Consider the following 22,487-nt stretch of genomic DNA (forward strand, 5'->3'; position numbering starts at 1 on the left):
AGAGTTCCAACACTCTAAAGAGCAGGCTGGTCCACCCTATACACAAAGAACCAAGGGAACAAAGGACAGGTATTATCTCTATGTTGGTGAAACTGGCGGAACTCTACATTATCAACTGAAGGAACACAAAAGAGCCCTTAGGTTAAGGGATTTCGGATACAGCTTATCACCAATCTTCGGTCTAATGATCAAGAAACAACCAGGCAGTGCTAGAGAAACGGTGCAATCGCTTGGCCCGAAGAAGTCCACAGGAGAGCATAAAAGCTAGCCAGCAAATCGCTTAAGGTTGGTAGAAGCTTGGATCTCTTATTGTACATATTCTTTTTTATTTCTGGGGTAATGGAGTCAATCTATTTCCGACCTGTTGTATGACATGTGGACGCTATTCCGTCATGGTCATGTCGGCTTCACTTCACTTCACTTCACTTCACTTCACTTCACTTCACTTCAATTCACTTCAATTCAATTTGACTTTATTTTCACCAGTGTCAATCAACCGTTTATCAGTTCAACTGCTAGTCAATTTGAAAGGACAAATCACTAAATATAATACTAATTATTTATGTATATCGGACGTACGAATGATAATGTAGTGAAAATTACACATTTTGCAAGTGTATATACATATCGATGGAAAAGAGTGTAGCCTCTTCTGCAGCTTCCTGGTCACCAACCCTCCGCTGGTAAATTGTATGAAATAACTCCGAATTCGTATACAAGTGCAAATTTGAATGCTGGAAAAGATGCTAGTTACGTCACAAATTGTCGCTCCTGAAACGGGCGACAAATTGTGCAAGGAGCTGACAGCACAAATTGTCGCCCCTGCACAATTTATCACCTGGCGACAATTTATGCAGAGGGCTGACGGCACAAATTGTAGCCCGCCCTCGAAGCACATGGGGGGGGGGGGGGGGGGGGGGGGTAAATATCATTCTTGACATAGGCGTTGGAATACCAACACATAACCTACATGGCTACATCCATGTAAATAAGCCATGTGAAAAGTCACGTTAAGGTTTCAAGGAAGTGTGTATGTGCGCGCGCACATGATAACTGAGTGCCCGTTTGTGTGTCTGAGTGGGTGTGTGTGTATGTATGTATGTGTGGGGTGCGGGTGAAGAGGAGTGGATGGATGGGTGTGGGTTTTAGGGACGGGTGTGAATGTGTGTGTGTGTGTGTGTGTGTGTGTGTGGAGTGGGTGGATGATGGGTGAGTGTAAGGGAAATGTGTGTGTATGTGTGTGGGCTCGCGCGCATGTGTGTGTGTAAAATATTAACAAGTGTGCGTCAGGGATGTCTGTATGTGTGTGAGTCTGTGTGTATGGTGTTTGTGTGGAGGGATGTGTGTGAAGGCGGATGTAAACGTGAATGGGGGTATGTGTGTGTTAGTGCCTCGGTTAGTGTGTGTGTGTGTGTGTGTGTGCGTAGACACGTGTTTCTATGTGTGTGTGCGTGTGCGTATGTTTGTGTTTAGGCGAGGTTAGCATCAACCACCACACATGCACACAGATTCCACTCATATCATTATACTCCAAACACACACACACACAGAGCTATGCCTACACGCATACACACGTCACGTATACGCACCTACACACCATACATAACACATACGATGCAGCCCCCCCCCCCCCACACAGACATACATATCACATTTACCAGTCATACCCACCACACCCAAGAATAACACAGGAACAACCATGCACCCCAATACACAATTCGTCGTGTATCTTAGCATTATCTTCAATTCAATTCAATTTTATTGCCCGTTTCTGGAAATTTGTTTTGTTTGCATGCATATCCGGTTACATACATATACAAAGCACACGTATGCGTTGCAACATAGATACATAGACATGATAGACATACAAAAGATATACATCAATACAATATCACTATCATTGTCATAAAGATATAACATCAAAGAAATATTAATCTGTATAAGTCAACATTGTATTGGATGTGGTGTGCATAATTGATATATACTGGTGTATAAATAATATGTGTCAATTGATAATTGGTATGTTTGAATGCATATCCGGTTACATCAATACATTATACATATTATACAAAGCACACACATACATTGTAGCGTAGATACATAGACATGATAGACATACAAAGATATACAGCGATACAATATCACTATCATTGTCATATATATATAACATCAAAGAAGTATTAATCTGTACAAGTCAACATTGTATTGGATGTGGTGTGCATTATATGCGGGTGTATAAATAAATATTATGTGTCAATTGATAATAACTATATAAGAAATATAAACAATACAAATGAATGCATGTTTATATGTAAATAATGATTGTATAAAAATCTTGAAGGATACATACGCGTGTGTGTGTGTGTGTGTGTGTGTGCATGTATGTGAAGGTACAAAAATATGGATCTACAGTTCGACCTCGATTATCCGGCTTCCTTTTAACCGGAAATCTCTATTATCCGGACGCGTTCACGCAGTGAAGGACTATTGTTTTTCATCCAAAAATTGAGAAAAAACAGTGACTTTAAACTCAATTAAAATTTCTACAAAACTCACACGATTTGCCTACAATATTCCCGACAGAACTCACATAAATTCACACCACATTATCATCGTAAAAGTAAGCAGTCATCACCACCGTTGCGGGGTATGCTACCTGCCTAGCTGCCAGTGCACTAGGACGGCAGCTTGGATGGCAGCTATATACATTAACATAGTGTCTCCCATATCCGGCCAATTCGCTTATCCGGATGAGCGCCGGTCCCGACATAGCCGGATAATCGAGGTCGAACTTTATGTGTTTTTGACAAAAGAAATATATATATACATCACACCACAGTCATAATCATTCTATATACTCCTGAATTAGTATTTCCACTTGACTTTAACCTTTGGCCTTTGACCAAATAGCCCAGAACTTGTCTTGCAAAATCTTTGTCGAATGACAAGATATACACTGAATTTAAAACATACGAGCAAACAAACCAACCTTGGGGCAATTGATAAACACAGCTTCATCCACTCATACATAATAATGATATACATATATCTGATGTTTGATATAATACAGATTTGATAATTATAACACAAAACTACACAAACAAGATATTACAATCTGAGAAATGTCCCTCCGTTCAACATTCTAATCGAGCTAGGCACAAAGGAGTCCAGGAACCTACTTGTTCTACATCGAAGCAATCTCAGCCTGTTCCCTGACCTCAACACCACATGATTATCATTCAGAGGATTAAGCCCATTATCTATGATTGATTTGGCCTTTTCAACAATTTTACTCCTACAAAGATCTTCAAAATGTAGTTGAACCCCTAGAATCTTCTCCGCCTGTCTCGACAATCTTTTTGATCAAAGAGAGATCTACCTTTCGGCATGCGGTGAACCAAACCACACAGTCATGTACAAGAATACTCTCTATGACAGCTTTATAGAACAAGTGCATGATGGAGCAATCGACATGAAAAGAGTTCAATTTGCGAAGAAAATACAATCTCTGCTGACCTTTCTTGTACAACTCCATACAATTGTCTTCCCATTTCAGATTGGCATTGATTACAGTGCCTAGGTACTTGTAAGAGTGTATACAATCTCAATGTTCTGCCCGTTCATATTCACTGGGCGACTGCTTGGCTCCATGGATTTGCGATTTCTGAAATCAATAATCATCTCTTTAGTTTTTGATGTGTTCAAATCTAAAAAGTTCATCTCACACCAGTTAATGAACCAGTTCAGGAACTGCGTATATTCACACTCATTTTCCTTAATGTGTCCAACAATGACGGTGTCGTCCGCGTATTTCAGAACAGACACGATTTCTGAAGATAAGCGGCAATCGTTGGTATAGAGCACGAACAGAATGGGAGAGAGCACACAGCCCTGAGGGGAACCTATGTTGGTAACAATGGGCTCACTCATTGCGTCCCGCACTCGCATTCGTTGGATCCGACTTTGTAAAAAGTCCACAATCCAGAGGATAATCGATGGTCTCACTCCAAGTCGCTTCAACTTTTCAACGAGTATATGGGGCCGAATTGTGTTGAATGCAGAAGAGAAATCTACAAACACAGTGCGCACGTAGGTTTTCGTCTCGTCGGTGTGCTTGTACAGTAGATGTGTCAGATAGAGAACAGCGTCTTGAACTGATTTGTTCTGCTGGTATGCATACTGGTGAGGATCAATCAGTTCTCTGATTGGCTGGAGGAGACTCTTCAGGATGATTCGCTCAAAGCACTTCATAACCACAGAAGTTAGAGCCACTGGGCGGTAATCATTGTGTTGGGATGGGCGGGGCGTCTTTGCTGCAGGAATAATAATAAATGATTTCCAGCAATTAGGGACTACTTTCTCGTCCCAAGACATTTGAAATAACGAGCAAAAAGGTGATGTTAATTCTCTTGCACAATGTCGCAGTAGTTTCCCACATATTTTATCAGGCCCTGTAGCTTTCCGGGGGTTGACTCTACTGAATCGAAGGTAGACATCTCTCTCGTTCACTGTCACAGATTCATCAAACACACGGTGAAGTTCATCCTTTTGCGCCTCGATGACATCGATGAATTCGTTGGTATCGAATCGGCAAAAAAATGTGTTAAGTTCACCTGCCATCATTAGGAGGTCGTCAATGTCAGCAAAAGTTGGTCCCGTCGTGGCTTATAATCCGTCATAGACTGTAGGCACTGCCATGCCTCCCTGGGCTTATTAGCTTGAAAATAACTCTGTAACTTCTCTTTGTATTTCTTTTTAGCATTTTCTACATCCCACTTCATATCCAGATGAAGGGATCTGAGCAATTCTTGATCTCCCGCTACAAAGGCATCACGTTTAGCCTTGACTATGTCTCTTAAATGCTTTGTTATCCAGGGTTTGTTATTAGGATATACACGGACAGTTTTACTTTGTACGTGAAGATTCTGACAGAACACCACGTAGTCGTTTATCGCGTCAGCGATTTCATTGATGTCATCTGATGCCTCAAAGAAAACGTCCCAGTCAGTAATTTGAAAACACGTTTGAAGTTTGTCGATTGCGTCATCGTTCCACACTTGCACCGCTTTCTTTTCTACTTTGTGGGTTTTGAGTTTTTGACGGTATTTAGGTAGCAGGTGCACTGTATTGTGATCTGACAGGCCAATCCCGGGTCGAACAACGGACTTGTAAGCGTTTGGAACTGAAGTGTAACATCTGTCCAGAATGTTCTCACCTCGAGTGGGCTTATCAATAACTTGACAATAGTTTGGCATCTCGTCTTCTAAACGACAGTGATTGAAGTCCCCCAATACAATTTTGGTGAATCCGGTGACTGAGCTTCCATCTCCCCAACAATGTCCTGAATATACCGCGCAGACTGAGTTTCGTTGGCATCAGGGGCAATGTAAACCAAGAATACGTGCACTTGGTTAAACTCACGGGGTAGGTAAAATGGACGAAAGGACACACAAAGCATTTCCACGTCTTCATTACAGACAGAATGCCTAACAGTGAAATTAGTACACCATCTTTTATTGACGTAGATACATACTCCACCGCCACGCTTTTTGTTGGTCTGTTCTTGAGATCTGTCTAATCTGGCAATATCAAATCCGTTTATAACAATGCTTTCGTTAGTTATGCCTGGATTTAGCCAAGTTTCAGTCATGCAGATTATACTGGAATTGCGGAAATCGTTACAGTACCTTGTCAAAGCTCTGACTTCGTCAACTTTGTTAAGCGACCGCACATTGCTAAGGGTGATCACTGGTAGTGGGGGCTTGTTTCCTCTTTTTCGCACCCTGTTCCGAACTCCGCCACGTTTCCCCCTCCTTCTAAGTCCAGGCACTCCATTGTTATTGTCCCGTGTCGGTGTCCATTTGGGCAGACTTGCCGGGACGTCCCTGGACGCAGGTGCATTGGCGAGGCTGTACAGGAATTGGCGGGAGTACTGAATCGTCGGAGGCAGTTCAGGTGACGCAGAAACAAGGCTTTTTCCAGGCAACGATATCGTCAGTAATGTCGGAAAATATATCGTCAAACTCAATATGGTTTCCACATGCATCTTTGCAAGCACAAATACTCCACGAGATCACAATATATGTGAAAAACAAATATCAAATCCGGTGACGAAATGACATGCAAACTGGTCGCTACAGTGCAGCGCCCTCATATCTTGAAAACAACAACCGACGACAATTTGTGCAGCTACGTTTCATTTTACCTGCACAAATTGTCGCCATCGAGGTCAAAAATTGGGAATTGCACGAGCAGCACAATTTGTCGAGGGGCGACAATTATTGTGCAGGGGCGACAATTTGTGCCGCAACAGACGCTCCTTCGCTTTCTGACGAAATTTAATACTCTCGACGGGCAATCTTATTTGAATGGTGTAACTGTTAAGTTGTCCCGCAGTGCAAAATTGAATGATCGAAAAGTTGATAGACTTTCTTTATGGCGCTGTCTTTATGGACGAATTTAGATGATTCTATTATCAAATTGAATGACAAACGTGCAAAAAAGCTGTATTGTGTGTGTGCATACATATAGGGCCTATAACAGAAGAAAATCACCCTATTGAATATTTTCTATGATCTCTGTATCTAGTCTATATGCATTTCTTTTTTTTCTTTCGTTCATTCATGGTGTATTTCTTATTCAAAGTAATCACTTCACATCTTGTTTATGTGTCTTATTCGGTCATGTACATTTGTGTGTGTGTGTTTGTGTGTGTGCGCGCATGTTTTACTGTACAGGGCCACTTGATAAAGCCTTTTTTTTAAACCTGAAATGGCTAACCTATTCACACAGAACGGAACGGAAATAATGCATTGAACAACATTGTGTACATGAAAATTTAATAATACTGCATTATGAAAAAATTTTTTCCAAAGATTCAAACGAAAAAGGTACGTGATTTAACAGAAATGAAGGTTCTTTTTTTTTCGAGTAGCAAAAAAAAAAAAAAAAAAAAGGAGGAGGAGGCGGTGAAGTTTGCACATTGACAGGTGCTATTTTCCTCATTTTTGGACCATCTAATGAATGTGACTTTTATTCCACGACTTTCATGATAAAACAAAGACTAAATTGAATGGCCCCTCTTCAAAAGAACATTAAATCAAGAAGAAGAATAATGAACATGAGAAAACTAAAAAAACAATGATGATATGCAACACCTGTTCGCATGTGCTGAAATTGAATGAACAAGTTGTATAATTAAATACTCCAAGGCGACATTCAATGTTCTAATCTAGCTCGAGGGAGCTTCACGAGAAAAGTTGGTTGCACTATGTTCGAGGTCGTGCGCTTATTGGCGACTTTGGTTGCCCTGTAGCGAATTTGAATGCCGATTGGCGAGTTTAGCTGCTCCAAGACGAATTTGAATGACTATTGAAGACCTTAGCTGCCTAGGAAAAGGAATGATCTATTTATACTCTTTCATGCACTACGTGCAAAATTGAATGACCTATCTATACTATTGCGTGCACTAAGTGCGGAATTAAACGGGAAAACCTGTATTAAATGATTACTACATGTACTTTTAAACAACTTATACTGATATCATGGGTTTTGTTTCATTTGGCATACACTTCAAATGATTTATGTTTAGAAACTTCATAGTTTATACTTTGCAGTGATATATATTCAACTTGACCTGCCTTGATATTTATTGTATACAGATTATGTTTTGTTGTTACAAATATTCCTATCATACAGGCACATTTACAATTTCATATAAATTTCTACAAATGAGAAATATTGAAGGTAATATATTCAGGGAACAAGAACATTATATCTTTTCATTTGTAGATTCTAACATTTCAAATTGTGAATGTAATTATATGTAAGCACATGATAAACCTTAAAACATCGACATGTACCGTTTTCAAAACACAGTGCTGGTTATGTACTTACATGCAAAGTATTATCTGCTGAGACAGTAAAAACTGCTGTAAATCCTACTTACTTCACATGTATAAGCTAGCCACAGCGTTGTTATGGAGATAAGTTATGCTTGTTGAATCATTGACAAAATGATTAACAATATGTTATGTATAAACCAGTGCTAGAATGGAGAGGTGATGACATTATCGCCTAGTCTAATTGAGGTTTGTAACTGTGAATCATAGAATACAACTAAGAGACAGCAGAGCTTGCTGTTACTTTTGCTGTTATTGAAAACTATCTTTCGTGTATCTTCTAAACTTGTTTGCGTTTTTTTAATCAAAAACCATGGAATACAGTCTTCATCACAAGTAAAAATTGTACTCACGTTCATAACAGTTATAAGCAGAAGTCCAGTCCGGATATAAAAGTTTATTTTCAACGCAGTGTCGCTAAAGTGCATTTGTACCTGCATACCTTATTGCCCGTCTTCCTTTTCGCAAATGAAGCAGCATTGACAAGTTTGTTTGTTTGTTTTTCATTTTTCATAGTTATGACTTAAGACATTTCCGTTAATCACGTTCCATATCATTTTTCTTTTTCAAAATGACAATGATGAATCCCCGGTAAGGTATTTCTTCATTTCCTCCTCCACTGCTATTCACAATTTTATTGTATCATTTCGGCAAATTTCACTTAATTATAGGCGTGATTTTCGATTGGCTGTAGCGGAGGAACATGGATCGTCGAAACCTTATCCAAACATCATTGTATACAAAACATTTCCATGCAGAAATCCAGTAAGTATCAGATAAGTCATGACAAAATTAGGACATTTACGAATTTTCATGACCTCTTCCTTGCTGAAGATGATAGGTTATCGTTGAAATGTTACAGTCTGATTAATATAGTTTATGCGAATTTTTGACTTGGGAATGCGGAATTAAGATCAATTCCTTTATTTCTTCAGACAATACCACAAATGTTGTCCCTCTTTTGAGCATTTTACTAAAAGAAACATAAGGGATATGAGCTGGTCCCAAAAGAGGACTGGACCACGATGACGTTGCGTTAGTTCCTCACGACAGCTGCCAACAGAATGGCCTGGAAAGGAACTGCTGCGTCTTCATCAATCTCTGATCATATACTAAGTAACTAATGTGCAGACCATGCGTTAAAAGAAACCCTTCCATACAAACAAGGCCACCTTCCGTATAATCATTGGAATATCTTTCAAACATGATCTTAGGTTGAATGACCTTTTGGTAGCCTACATAATACTTTGACAGCTCGGGCAAATTATTAAAATGATATATTTCTTCGTTGAATAACTACCGCCCCATCTCAATCTTACCAACAGTGAGTAAAATTATCGAAAGGGCCGTACATCAACAACTGAGCGAATTCATGAATGCGAATGATTTACTACACCCTAATCAATCTGGTTTTAGACCATTTCATTCCACATCAACTGCTCTTGCAAAACTTGTGAATCAGTGGTCTTTGAATATAGATAATAATCAAATTTCTGGAGTTGCCTTCATAGATCTTCGTAGATCATGACCTACTTTTACATAAATTAAAGTGTATAGGGTGTAGTAAGACGACTGTAGATTGGTTTAAATCCTATTTAAGTGACAGACAGCAAGTGACGCAATTTAAAGAAGCCAAGTCCCACCCTTCAACTATTAAATTGGGTGTACCTCAAGGGTCAATTCTTGGTCCCCTTTTATTTTCAATATATGTCAACAGTCTACCCGAGCGTACTTCAGAAGGTGTTATAGATATGTACGCTGACGATACGACCCTCACTGTCAGTGCTAATGACGCAACAGTTTTAGAAGAAAAGATAACTATTGCACTAAATAAAGTAATGGGGTGGATTAAGAAAAATCGGCTCGTCCTTAACACTGACAAAACTTCTGTCATGATTATCGGCTCCCTTGCTAATCTCGGGAAAATTGAAAATTTCAATATTTCATTAGATGGTAGTCGGATTAAAGGAGTTCAGTTCACTAAATGTTTAGGTGTTTTAATAGATGAAGAACTGAAATGGTCTAAACAAATCGAAAATGTATGTAAACGTACCCAAAAAAGTGTCTGCATGATAAAGAGAGCGAAGGCCTTTTTGCCCCAACAATCCCTAAAATTACTTTATAATAGTCTAGTGTTACCACAATTTGATTACTGTTCTGATGTTTGGTCAAACTAAGCTAGAAAAAATTCAAAAGAGGGCAGCAAGAATAATTTTGGACAAAACATATGACACACCGTCGGCTGATTTATTCAAAAGTCTTAAATGGATGGCACTAGACAAACGTTTTGATTTCAGCCGCGTTATGATGATATATAAATGCGTCCATAACTTAGCACCTTCGTACCTTCAGGTGCACTTAGTTAAGCCTAGTGATGTACATGAACATCATACAAGGCTAATAGACAGTGGAAATCTATGTGTGCCAAGATTTCGCTCTGATTGTCACAAGTGCAGCCCAATCGTATCCTCTGTACTTGAATGGAACAGGCTAGATCATTCAATTAGATCAGCTTCTTCCATATATTCATTTAAGAGATTGTTTAAGCAAAGTTGCTATTTGTAAGTAACACACGAAATTCATTCTGGGCTTTATCATTCCTGTATAATAGCGTTTTTAATTGTTATTTCGGCATTCTGGTGAACTCTTTCTGTGGCATGTACTTTTTATGTTACTTTGCAATGTACAGTATGCTGGTATGTATCTACACTGTATTATGTCATCTTCTGTATATACGTATTGCTATTTAATGTACATATGTTCATCAATATTATTCAGGGCTCCATGGAAGACCACTATTTATTGGTGAATGGACTACCCTGACAAAAGATTAGAAATAAATAAATAAATAAATAAATATAGGAAATTGGAAGGAAACTGATCAAGATTGCCATGTGAATAGACTCGAAGAACTTTAAGCATGCTCATAAACAGACAGTATTTATGATGAATGACCCCGTATAGAGTACTATTAGTTAGTTGAGGAAATGGCCTATTTGTCATTATGTATATATATATATATATATATATATATATATATATACATATATACGTGTGTGTGTGTGTGTAGTATACATATCATAGGTTGTTGGATGAATGCAAAAGTTATTACAATAGTAACTGAATACGTGATATGCTGCTTTTTAAGGTGTTTCGATGACTTAATTTTCATAAAACCTCCACAGAAATGCAGAAATAGCAATAATTTCAGTAATCAAGGTGCCAAGACAATGGCTATGTCATCAATTCTTCATAAAATTCACTTAAATCCAAATTAAGAAGTGAATTATGCAAATTAGGAGTTGCCGCTGATACAGCAATGCATTACAGCATATGCGCCTGCATAGTACTTGTTCACTTCTGTTTTTAATCATTTTTACAAGTTATCGTCAAACAAAAAGTACATGATGTCGTCAAAGTCCAATCAAAATTAAGTCCTGCAATCAATCAATTCAAAAGAACTGAATAACATTGCTGCAATGTATGAATATGTTTCATAACAGTTATTACGTCAAGACCCGTTCATGATTCCTGGTGTGATAAAGAGATACAAAAATTAATTGCAACTACATGTACTAAACAACATACATCTATTATCTCATTTTCATTATAAATTATGCTAATATTCGCCCATTTTCTATGCATATTTCCACCAAAACAAAGTCTTGCTGTCAAAGTGTATCATAGCGTCATGAAAAAAGGATAAGTTATCGGGCAATCATATCACTATATATAAATTGCTCTATAGATTAGTGCACGGTCAGTGTATCTTTCCCTGTACTTTGTCGTTTTCATTGGATAAGTTGGTATATAATTATTTTCAATCTGCAGGTCAATGTAAAATCAAGTGGCAACTTTCATAAATCTATATATAAATCAAGTGGCAACTTTCATAAATCTATATTTTTTTTATCTATCTATTCACCTACTCTGTAGGCTCAAGCAAAAAAAAAAAAATATTTTGGCTGTCGAAAAAAACATAATCTGAGTCGAAAAGTATATTTCTCAATCGAGCTGAATCAATCTACATTCATGCAAGGTTTGCATCATCATATTGTTGCTGACAATGCACACACTGCTGTACATTGTAGACCTAATTTTTGTGACATTTCCATCGAAACGTTCTGCATTGCTTTCGCATGCACATGAAATCATCTCAAGGAAACTTTGCAGGATTGGAGCTAGAGACATCAGTACAGACAGTAGGCCAGATCAAACCTTTTGATCTTCTCTCTGAAGGAAGCTAAGGTTGTATCGTACGTAATGTTTTGCAAGGTTCCCGGAATCTCTTTGAGAGAGTCTCCAGGGTGTACTTTCTTTGCAAACTTCTATAATAAAAGCGTTAGGATGTTACTGAAAACGCAATCAAACACACAATCATATATTTTATCATGTGCATTAATACGTTAAATCCGTCTGTACTTACGACCTTGTCGAATGATTCAGCGAATACATAGTTGAAATACTTATATCTAATATTTGCCATATCACGACTAATATTTGAGAACATTTCCTTGAATTGGTATGCATATCCCACTTGAGGGTGGTTCTCAGATGCTGTTAATGAATATCTCTTGATCTTGAATATGAAAAAACAAACCTTACACGCCTCGGCGAGATACTTGAGAATATGCTATACGCGACCACTTTCCATATGTTCTAGGTGACCTTTCCGGAAGAAACTTGCAGAAATCATGTACATTTATAGCATTCTGTCTCACTTGAGAGCAGGACAGCCCTAAGACCTTCCTACGAATAATATACGTGAGGTATTCGTAACAGTTCTATTCTCAAAATATATGTATGCTTTCCCTCCACAGTCACCAGGAAAATATGTTGCAGAGTTTTTGACCCCACAAATCGGCTGGCAGTGCTTTTTCATCAGAGTAAGTTTTCAAAATACGTCAAGATAATGCTAGTGATTAGTGGGCAGACAGTTCTTCCTTGTAGGGGGATAGCAGGGATATCTCAACGCAATCTGCATCCAATGGAAAGCTACATATATATATATATGTATATATATATGTATATATATATATGTATGTATATATATACATATATATATATGTATGTATATGTATATATATATATATATATATATCCGTATCAGACATCTGAATAGGACAGGTCTAATTCTTCATTGCCCTAGTTTTGACCTTAATCACTGTTGACTGGTCAATGATTTTGTTTAATATTGCCCGCTCAGAGAAGTCGATGGGATTTAGCGTGTAAAATAGCGGGCAATGAGTAAGCTCACTTGCTGCAAAAGAGTTTTCGCACTTTAATAGCAGGTGATGGCTAGACGTAGCCGTGCTTTCAGTGATAACAAGTTAACCCAATGTCTCTGTTTTTCCCTATTTTAAATGTAATTTTAGATGTGATTACTAGTACATTAATTATCAATGTTTCCAAGTTCGCTTTAGACATCTAATTGGTTGATAATAACAATATGGACTGGCTACTTTTGGGGGATACGACATTAAATACCCTCACTAGAATCTTATTCGACTCGAGCAATCAATTCTAGTTCAGGTGAGTAATGTCGTATCCCCTCAAGGCAAGTCCATATAATCATCACTCGGTCATTAGCTATTATCATTTTACGAGATTTGAAGGAATCGCTTGGCAGTAAAGAAAGTATTGCAAGTTCAAATGCAACTGCAACATTATATTGTTTTCAATAGTTTCCAATTGCTTCATTCATTGTCTGTCGTTCTTGTGTTGGCACACAGGCATACTATCCAGCACCTGGTAACACGACCATAAGTTTTACAACCGAGGCCAACATCACCCCGGGCAGCAAATATTCTACGACTGATTGTCACGGGGAGAGCTGCCGAGGCACCTTGGTCTAAATGTCGGATCCCTTGTTACTTTGAAGTTGTCACTCTATATTATGAAATTCGGTTTTATCTCTTTTAGAATTATTCTACGTGAAGAAACATGTAAAAAACAGAGAAAACCATTTTTTGATATTACCAATATTAACGAAATGCGTATGTCAATGTTAACAAATTTATTATCATTTGATAATGCATCATTGTGTGCTTTTTAAAGAAATTCAATGTAAATTATTGTCAAGGCAAACCGTGTTTTACTGTAAATTCAGCGTCTTATTGGGGCGAATTTGAACTTGAAATAAATGTCTGTTGAGACCATGCCTAGATCTAATACATATTTAGATGCTTTGACCATAATATATTGCTAATCAGCTCAAAGCATTACCTTTTCCTCCATGGAAGATCGGTTGATTCTGCTGTGGCCCGATTTTCGATCAGGATAATCGACTATAAATTTTATTATCTATTGTGCTATTAAGACTGAATACAGAATTAGATTTACCATGATGATTAATGAATGATACAATGATATTTTTAGCTGTTTTTTGGTGAGGAAAGTAAATGTTGAAAAAAATACTGAAAAATAAATCGAATGAATAGAAATAATCGGGAATCTGTCGATTTAAGAGGTAACAATTAGAAACAATTACTGCTGTTACATGTACATGTTTTTCACAGCATAGTTGAAATCACGTATCACTTCGAAAACAAGGTTGTGCGAGATAACCTTGGAATATCTTTGAAAATGTTCCTTTCTTTAAAAGTAATTAGTAGATGTCTATAATACATCAGGAAACTCGTATTTCTGTCACGTGTGTAAATCCGTGTACCGAAGGGGGGAGGGGCGTTCCCCACTTTTTTGCAGAAGATATAGGGAGTAAATGTTTGGTCCCACTTTTTTTTGCATAAAGTATAAGGTGGATATAAATGGCGCAAAATATCTAATATATATATATATATATATATATATATATATATATAAGAGGGATACCCCCTCCCACACGAGGGAGTTTTGCATTTCTAGACGTAAAATTGGGTGATCTGGTACACCTTTAGGTACAACGTTTGATTTTTTTTCTATAAAAAAGTAAGTAAAATAGATATTCTGGAAGACGTGCAGACGAGGGTGAGGGATATAATCCCTTCCCACAGAAAGGTTTTTGCATTTTTCCGACTTGAAAGTCAGAGATCTAGTACACCTTTTGGTGAAACTTTCATATTTTTTTTTTATATTAAAAAAGGAAATGAATAGATATTCAGGCAGGTGTGCGGGGGAGGGAGTGGGATATCCACAGAGATAATATGGTAACCCATTTAGTGAAATATTCGATTTTTGTTCTAATAAAAACAGTAAGAAAAATATGTACTTTGGAAAACGTGCTGGGAGAGGGTCTGGGAGGGGAGGGAGATTACGCATTTTCAGACCTCAAATTCATGGAAATGGTGCACACATTTGGTGAAAATTAGATTTTTTTTCTATCAAAAAAGTAATATATATATATATATATATATATATATGAGGGAAATATACGGGGGGGGGGTGATGTTGGAAGGGGGACACCTCACCAAGGAGATTTTTGCAGTTTCGGACTTGAAATTGAGAGATCTCGTGCACCCTTTCGGTATTCTCTTTTTAGAAAGATTATATTGAGGGAAATATGAGGATGGGGAATAACTCTCTTCCACACGAAGGAGGTTTTACAGACATGATGCACACCTTTCGAATCGCTTTTTGTTTCTATCGATAAGAGGGTAAAAGAAATATATATATATGTATGTATGTATATATATCTTGTTTCTAAAACATGCGCTTAATTTCCTCGCCAGGATAAAGCGTTTTAATGCCACTTTAGGTTTTAATCTCATATATGTATGTATATATACATATATATATATATATATGTATATATATATATATATATATATATATATATGTGTGTGTGTGTGTGTGTGTGTGTGTGTGTGTGTGTGGGCCGGGGGAAGGTGTGGGATGATGGGAGACAGCCTTTTCACACGAGGGAGATTTTGCATTTTCAGAGCTGAAATGCAGAAATTGGTGCACACTTTTGATGAAATATAAAAATTTTTGTTACCGTCAAAAAGTAAGTAAAATAGGACTAGTATTCAGGGGAAAGTGTCCCACTCGAGGCATTTTTATGATTGTTATTCAATGATCTGGTGCACATTTTGGTGTAATATTTGGAAAGTTGCCAATCCTCAAAGATTAGATAATTCATAGTCTGCATCCCCCAATCCTTGAAACACGAGGGAGCTTTTGCATTATTAGAATTAATGTGACAAAATTAAGATGACGGAATATTTTGGAAATTATCAATCGAAAGTGTACAAAATATGTGTAAGGGAACCAAGCTGCGGAAGGGGATACCACCCTTCCATATGAGGGGATCTTTGTAGTTTGTAAGTGAAAGATCTGTTGCACGCATTTTGATAAGATATTGGGAAATTTGTCAATCCCCAAAGTGTACGAAGTCAACCGAAAGTGACCGAGCGGGGATGCTTTTGCATTTTGATGATTTGCAATTCAACAATCTGGTACATACTGTTGGTGGTACATGTATTTGGACAATTTTCATCGAAAAAGTTCGAGATTTTTCCTCATTCTAGGAAAGGGGGGGGGGGGCTGAATATGTTTGCCCCTAACGTTTTCATGGAGGCGGGGGAAATTCCTCTTTGCCCCCCGTAAGATCGATGCCCCTAATCATCTCTGTGTGCGCTTATAGATGCATCCTGACCGAGTCATCATTGTTTGCACAATAATTCAGGAAATGGGGTGGAGTGGGGTTCAATTCTGGCATTATATTTTCTTTTTCGTACGTAATTTGTTGATGTTTCCGAGTGGAGCGCGTCATAGCATGTGCACATACATGTAGGTCTATACTATTTTACGTTTTTAACATCTGGCCAATGCTTTAAGTCGATATTACTTCTTGTGAGCGAGCGAAGTGAGCGAGAGCTTGAGAAAATTATGTATACAAATCCTTAAAGATAGAATACTGTTTAGCTCTGTTTAGCATTCACAAGACGTGCGTGCGAAGGTCGACATACAATATGCTAAAATTGATACAATCAAATTTCCTCTTTTTCCATTTCTTCAAATTGGGGGGGGGGGGGGTGTGTGCAGGTCATTCCCCTTCCTCCAGAGGGGGGAGGGGATGTATTTACGCCCATGATTTCTGTCAATGTCAATGGCATACATTTCTTTTTCCTCACAAGGCAATCACCAATTCGTGTGTAAATGTCACGCTCATATCATCCCATTAATCCTTTCCCTAATTGCCTTCCTCTCGACAGAGACATGAGGTCTTCGCCCTGACCTGTAAAAACTCGACTGCAACGCTGATACCCCATCCCTTCGACTAATCAAATACTAAATCGCAATTTTTTTGGTATAGTAAAGTTTCATTTTCAATTAACGAACTCTACTCAACTTTCGGATAAACGAGCTTTATTTAACTATCAGATAAGCAGGCCGGGCATTGTGGCATGCGCCTGTAATCCAACTGCTTTGGAGGCAAGGGCGGGGATATGGCTCAGTCAGTAGCGTGTCTACCTTCACATCCAAGAGTACCGGGTTCGATTCCCGAGTCTCACTGCGCAATGTTGTGTGTAAACATTCCGTCACCTCTAGTAAGAGGCAAAAACACTCTGTTCCTCGGATAGGACATTAAATTTAGGCCCCGTGTAAGTGTTTGCCGCGACACACGCACGTAAAAGATCCCATTTCATTCATTCATCTCAAAGAGCAGGGTGTCAACCCGGTGAAGTGGTCCCCCTACCCACCCACACAAGAAAATGGGCGAATGATGCCGACCCTTCGCGGTTCGCTTTAGGTGACTAGCATTAGTCAGCAAACGGTATCAATAATAATAATAATAATAATAATAATAATAATAATAATAATAATATATAAATTTATAAAGCGCAAAACCTATAGACGTATATTCTTCTGCGCTGCAAAATCTTCTGATGTGCTTGATAATAATGAACAGTTAAATGAAAAGATGTGTTTTGAGCCGCGATTTAAAAACTGCTACGGTTGGGGATTTCCGGACTTCTAATGGTAGATCATTCCAGAGTTTGGGAGCTGCACAGGCAAATGCTCTGTCTCCCAGTGTTACTTTTTTTTACATGTTGGAATTTGTAAAAGAAGAGTGTCCTTAGAACTGCGCAAATTGTGAGTGTGTCTATGAGATTTAAATACTAATAATTCGGATATGTACCTGGGGGCTTGACCGATAAGTGACTTATATATAATCAACAAAATCTTAAACAATATTCGTTTACGAATCGGAAGCCAGTGTAAATCTTTTAGAAGAGGAGTAATCCTTGAAAACCTGGGTTTGTTACAGATAAGCCTTGCACAGGAATTTTGGACTCGCTGCAGGCGCCCGATTTGAGAATCAGGGAGTCCATATAATAATCCATTGCAATAATCCAATTTACTGACAATACATGCTTGGACGATCATTTTCATACTGTTCTCATCAAAATATTTCCTGATACGTCTTAGATTATATATCATATAGTATGATGATTTACACACATTTGTGATGTGTGCTTCCATGTTCAGATGTGTGTCAAAACACACTCCAAGATTCCTAACAGTGGAAGATGACTTTATGACGGTACTTCCAACTGATATCCCATCAAAAGAAAGTTTAGATATTTGCTTGGATGTGCCAATCAATAACAGTTCAGTCTTACTGTCATTCAGCATGAGTTTGTTTTGCAGCATCCATTCACGTACATAATTAACACATATTTCCATGTGAGTGATGCTTTGCTGCTGAGCAAGTGCGTCAGGTGTGAACGACAAATACATCTGTGTGTCATCTGCGTAGCAGTGACAGGATACATCAGGAAACATTTCATTCACATTTTTGATCAGATTACTTGTGTATAAAGCAAAGAACAGAGGGCCCAGCCGAACCCCTGTGGGACTCCAGAGGGCACTGGGTAAAAATCTAAAACAGTACCATCAATATCGATCTGTTGATATATATCTGCTAAGTATGACTTGGTCCATTTCAGAACAACACCATCAATGCCAAAGCAAGTATTCAATGATTCCACTAAGCGAGCATGATCTATGGTGTCGAAAGCACTGCTCAGATCTAATAAAAGCAATATGGTTACTTTCTGATTGTCCATAGCCATCAATATGTCACTCTTAATTCTTAACAGTGTTGTTTCAGTACTGTGGAATTGTCTGTAAGCCGACTGGTTAAAAAGGCAGAAGTGAATGGTCATTAAGGTGATCCACGATTTGCTGATGGGCAGCACCTTCAACCAACTTTGATACATACTTTAGGTTACTCACAGGCCGCAGATTACAAAACTCCATATCTAGACCAGCCTTCTTCAAAACGGGTTTGACTAAAGCATGTTTCCACTGTGAGGGGAATTTACCAGTTGCCAAAGAGAGATTGATTAAGGATGTTACCACAGGAATCAGTGCGCTATCACATTGTAAGAGAATCTTTGTAGGCATTGGGTCTAATGCACACGACTTTTTTACTGAGCTTAGATATAAGTTTTTCAACATCATGCTCTGAGAGTGGCCTAAAGCTTGTAAACGTTGGCGCACTGTGGTAGGTCTCTTGAAGAGAATCTGTGAATGGTTTGCTCAGCACGTTCAATCTTGACTCAATGTCGACGTGAATTTTCATTACTTTGTCATGAAAAAACTTGCCTGAGTCATTCACAAAGGCGTGTTTGTCAAAGTGCTGTGGAATTACAGGTTGCTTATTGGCTACGTTCAACAAAGACTTCACCATGTGAAACAAACGTTTTTGGTCGTCTTTGTTTTCCATGACTAAATCATCATGATACTTTCGGCGGGCTTCATTTCACAAATACAGCATAGAATTACGTTCTGACTTGTAAATATTCCAATCTCTGTCTTTCCTAGTTTTCAACCAACACTTTTCAGCCTTCCTTTTCTTCCGTTTCGCAGCCCTGACAGTGTCAGTGAACCAAGGTACTTGGGGACGCAAAACAACTTTCTTTGTTACAACAGGTGCATACTTATCGATGATATCACTCAGTGTAGCGTCATACAATACAGCCAGTTCATTGACATCACTTGGTATGTGCTTACACAGTTCACTTTCAACAACATCTGTTTTTAGGGTTTCAATATCAATCGCAGACAACCTGCGAAATGACGATACTTTGAAAGGCAATGGAGGCTTGTTTGACTTAAGACGGCACATAATAGGGATATGATCACACAACAGAGAACCATGTGGCCAGGGCTGGCCGATGACAATATCATCTGACTGCCGACAAATCAACAAGTCAAGGGTGTGACCACGTGTGTGTGTACTAAAATCAACCAACTGCCTGCAGCAAAGAGACTCAAGGAGATTAAAAAAAGATCTTGACTCGGCATTGATAACATCCACATGAATATTGAAATCTCCTGTAACTAGCAGGGGTACATTCGACAGCAAGTGACACTGAATATAATCATTAAATTCAGGTATAAATGATGAAACTGACACTGGATGTGATTCTGAATACGGCGGTCTGTAAATATTGATCAATGTCATATGAAACGTGTGATATGAAATATAATACTCAGCAAATTCAAATGAGTCCTTCTCACCGGCAGCTACCATATGAACATCAATTGTCTGTCTGAAGACAAGGCCAGTTCCACCGCCACGGCGGCCACTCCTCGGTCGATGAACGAGACGATATCCGGGAGGGACAAGTTCACGAGAGACTGCCGAATGTGTGTCATTTAACCAGGTTTCCGTCATGGCAATCAAGTCGACATTGCTGTCGCAGATGAAATCTTGAACAAGAGTGGTCTTATTACACACTGACTGGGCGTTAATGGAACACAACTGGAGATTCAAGGATGATATTGGCTTGTTGTTGCGTGAGACAGTATTCTTCTTGCGGCCTCCTCGAGTTCCTCTCCGTGTTCTCTTTCGTTGAATTGCACAAGACTTGATGATGTCGCAAACGTCTCGCGGGAGTTGCAGTTTGGTATGTCTCCATCGCAGAAGTTCACCTGGGGTGTATTTGATTTGACGTTGTCCGTGGTGAGATGTACCATGGCAACCTGACTCAGGCGATATCTCTCCATTTTGGGTGTTGGGTCCTGGGTTTGGATGGACATCACCGTCATGGAGAATGTCTAGTTGAAAGGAGGCAGTGCAGTTTGGACTGTATAAAATTCTCCTCTTTAGAAAGTGCCTTCTGGTGAATGATCCCTGATGAAAAGGATGTAGGGCAGACTAGCCACTGCAATGCACTGGATCACTCAGAAAAGCACAGAGACAAAGAGCAACAAATACTCTGAGGTGAATAGGCTGCATTGTGCCTGACTTGTAATCCAGATGTTCACGTTCATCCAAGCAGGAACATAGTAGAATGTGCTACTTACACAGTGATGCACAGGAAGCACAGGGCACACTCAGTACAGCAAAATCAAAATCAAAATCCATCCAGAAATGAATATATCAAAATACTGCGTAAAACCGACACTTCACTGATAGAAACTTGTCTAGCAGTTTTTGAGCACTATTACATAGATGGTGGTAATAGTATAATCAAGTGAAATGTCAAAATAACAAGCAATCAGAAGCTTTTTTGGAGAGCAAGCAAAAGCATGTGCAGCATGCATGTGCGCTCAACCAGGCACACTGTGCCATACGCTTGAATGAATGAATGAGTAATAAGCAGCTTCCAGAATTATAAACAGCCGTTGGGATTAATGAAACAAACATTCAGATAAATGAGCATTATCTCAGTTTCCAACCAACGATCCGAAGTATACGAAATTTGTGTGTTCGGACTGACGAACCTTTGCAAGCTTCGGAATAACGGGGATCGCCTCCACAGTTGACGCCAACAGATTACGACAGCACTAGTTGCAATATCCTTCCTGAGTAGTGAATTTGTCATGTGTTTGCCTGAAATATAACAACAAAGAGCAAAATGATACGTTCTTCACATTATTTCGTTTTCTCGAACAGATGATCTTCAAGCCATCACAAATGCATCACACGAAGATACTGTAATATTCACATTCATAATAATTTTGTTAACAAAGAGCGCTGTAATCTGTTAGTCTGTATACAGTGATGGTGCTATTAAGTTCTAATTAGTGTATTCAAGACAAGTGCGATATAACCAGATGATTTTCTTGCGACGAGCCGCATTTCCTTTTCCGCCCTGTTTTTATTATACTGACTTGCGCATGCGTCAAAATTTGACCAGCGGTCAACCTTATACCTATGAGCGCAAGGTTTAGAATTTTGAGCGAGACTAATCGGTCCAGTATAGCGGTGTTTCATAGACTACAAAAATGTGTAATGCTTGCAGAGCCAATGTGTCCAAATTTGGTTGAAGTTACGTTACGGTTTGAACATTGGAAAGCCTTGCAAATTATCTATTGTTTCAAGTGACATTTATTTTGCAACATCAGAATGGACCGATTTAACTATTTAATTCAACTTATTTTTAGCGATGCAATTTTGCAACGATTGCGGCGAGGAAAGAGGCATTAGGGGGCAACAGTTTTATTTTCGACGTCGACAGAGTGAGATAGATGTAATGCTGTTTCGTATTCTGTCAATCTGGGGAGATAGGAAAGTGCCTTGCTCGATATGGTCCCTCCCGCGAAGTCGTAGCACTGGTGGGAGAAAGTCGTGCTGTAGACACTGACGATCATGACCAGTTGTTGCTGGAGAATGTCAAACTCGGCATT

The 22,487-nt window shown here is 38.7% G+C and overlaps 1 protein-coding gene across 1 annotated transcript in view; it reads left to right on the top strand.

Moving 5' to 3' along the window:
- The window catches only part of LOC139740065 (autocrine proliferation repressor protein A-like), a 157,239-nt gene extending 143,483 nt beyond the window's left edge, over positions 1-13,756 (top strand). Inside the window, exons 13-15 of the mRNA XM_071650658.1 lie at positions 8,573-8,666; positions 12,722-12,787; positions 13,634-13,756. Of these exons, the coding sequence (XP_071506759.1) occupies positions 8,573-8,666; positions 12,722-12,787; positions 13,634-13,756 (283 nt within the window). The remainder of the gene's footprint in view (positions 1-8,572; positions 8,667-12,721; positions 12,788-13,633) is intronic.
- Positions 13,757-22,487: the final 8,731 nt, after the last annotated feature.

The sequence above is a fragment of the Diadema antillarum genome, unplaced genomic scaffold (assembly GCF_040938485.1).
Source record: "Diadema antillarum isolate AM-2024a unplaced genomic scaffold, OU_Dant_1.0 seq00000830_RagTag, whole genome shotgun sequence".
In the NCBI taxonomy this organism is placed as follows: domain Eukaryota; kingdom Metazoa; phylum Echinodermata; class Echinoidea; order Diadematoida; family Diadematidae; genus Diadema; species Diadema antillarum.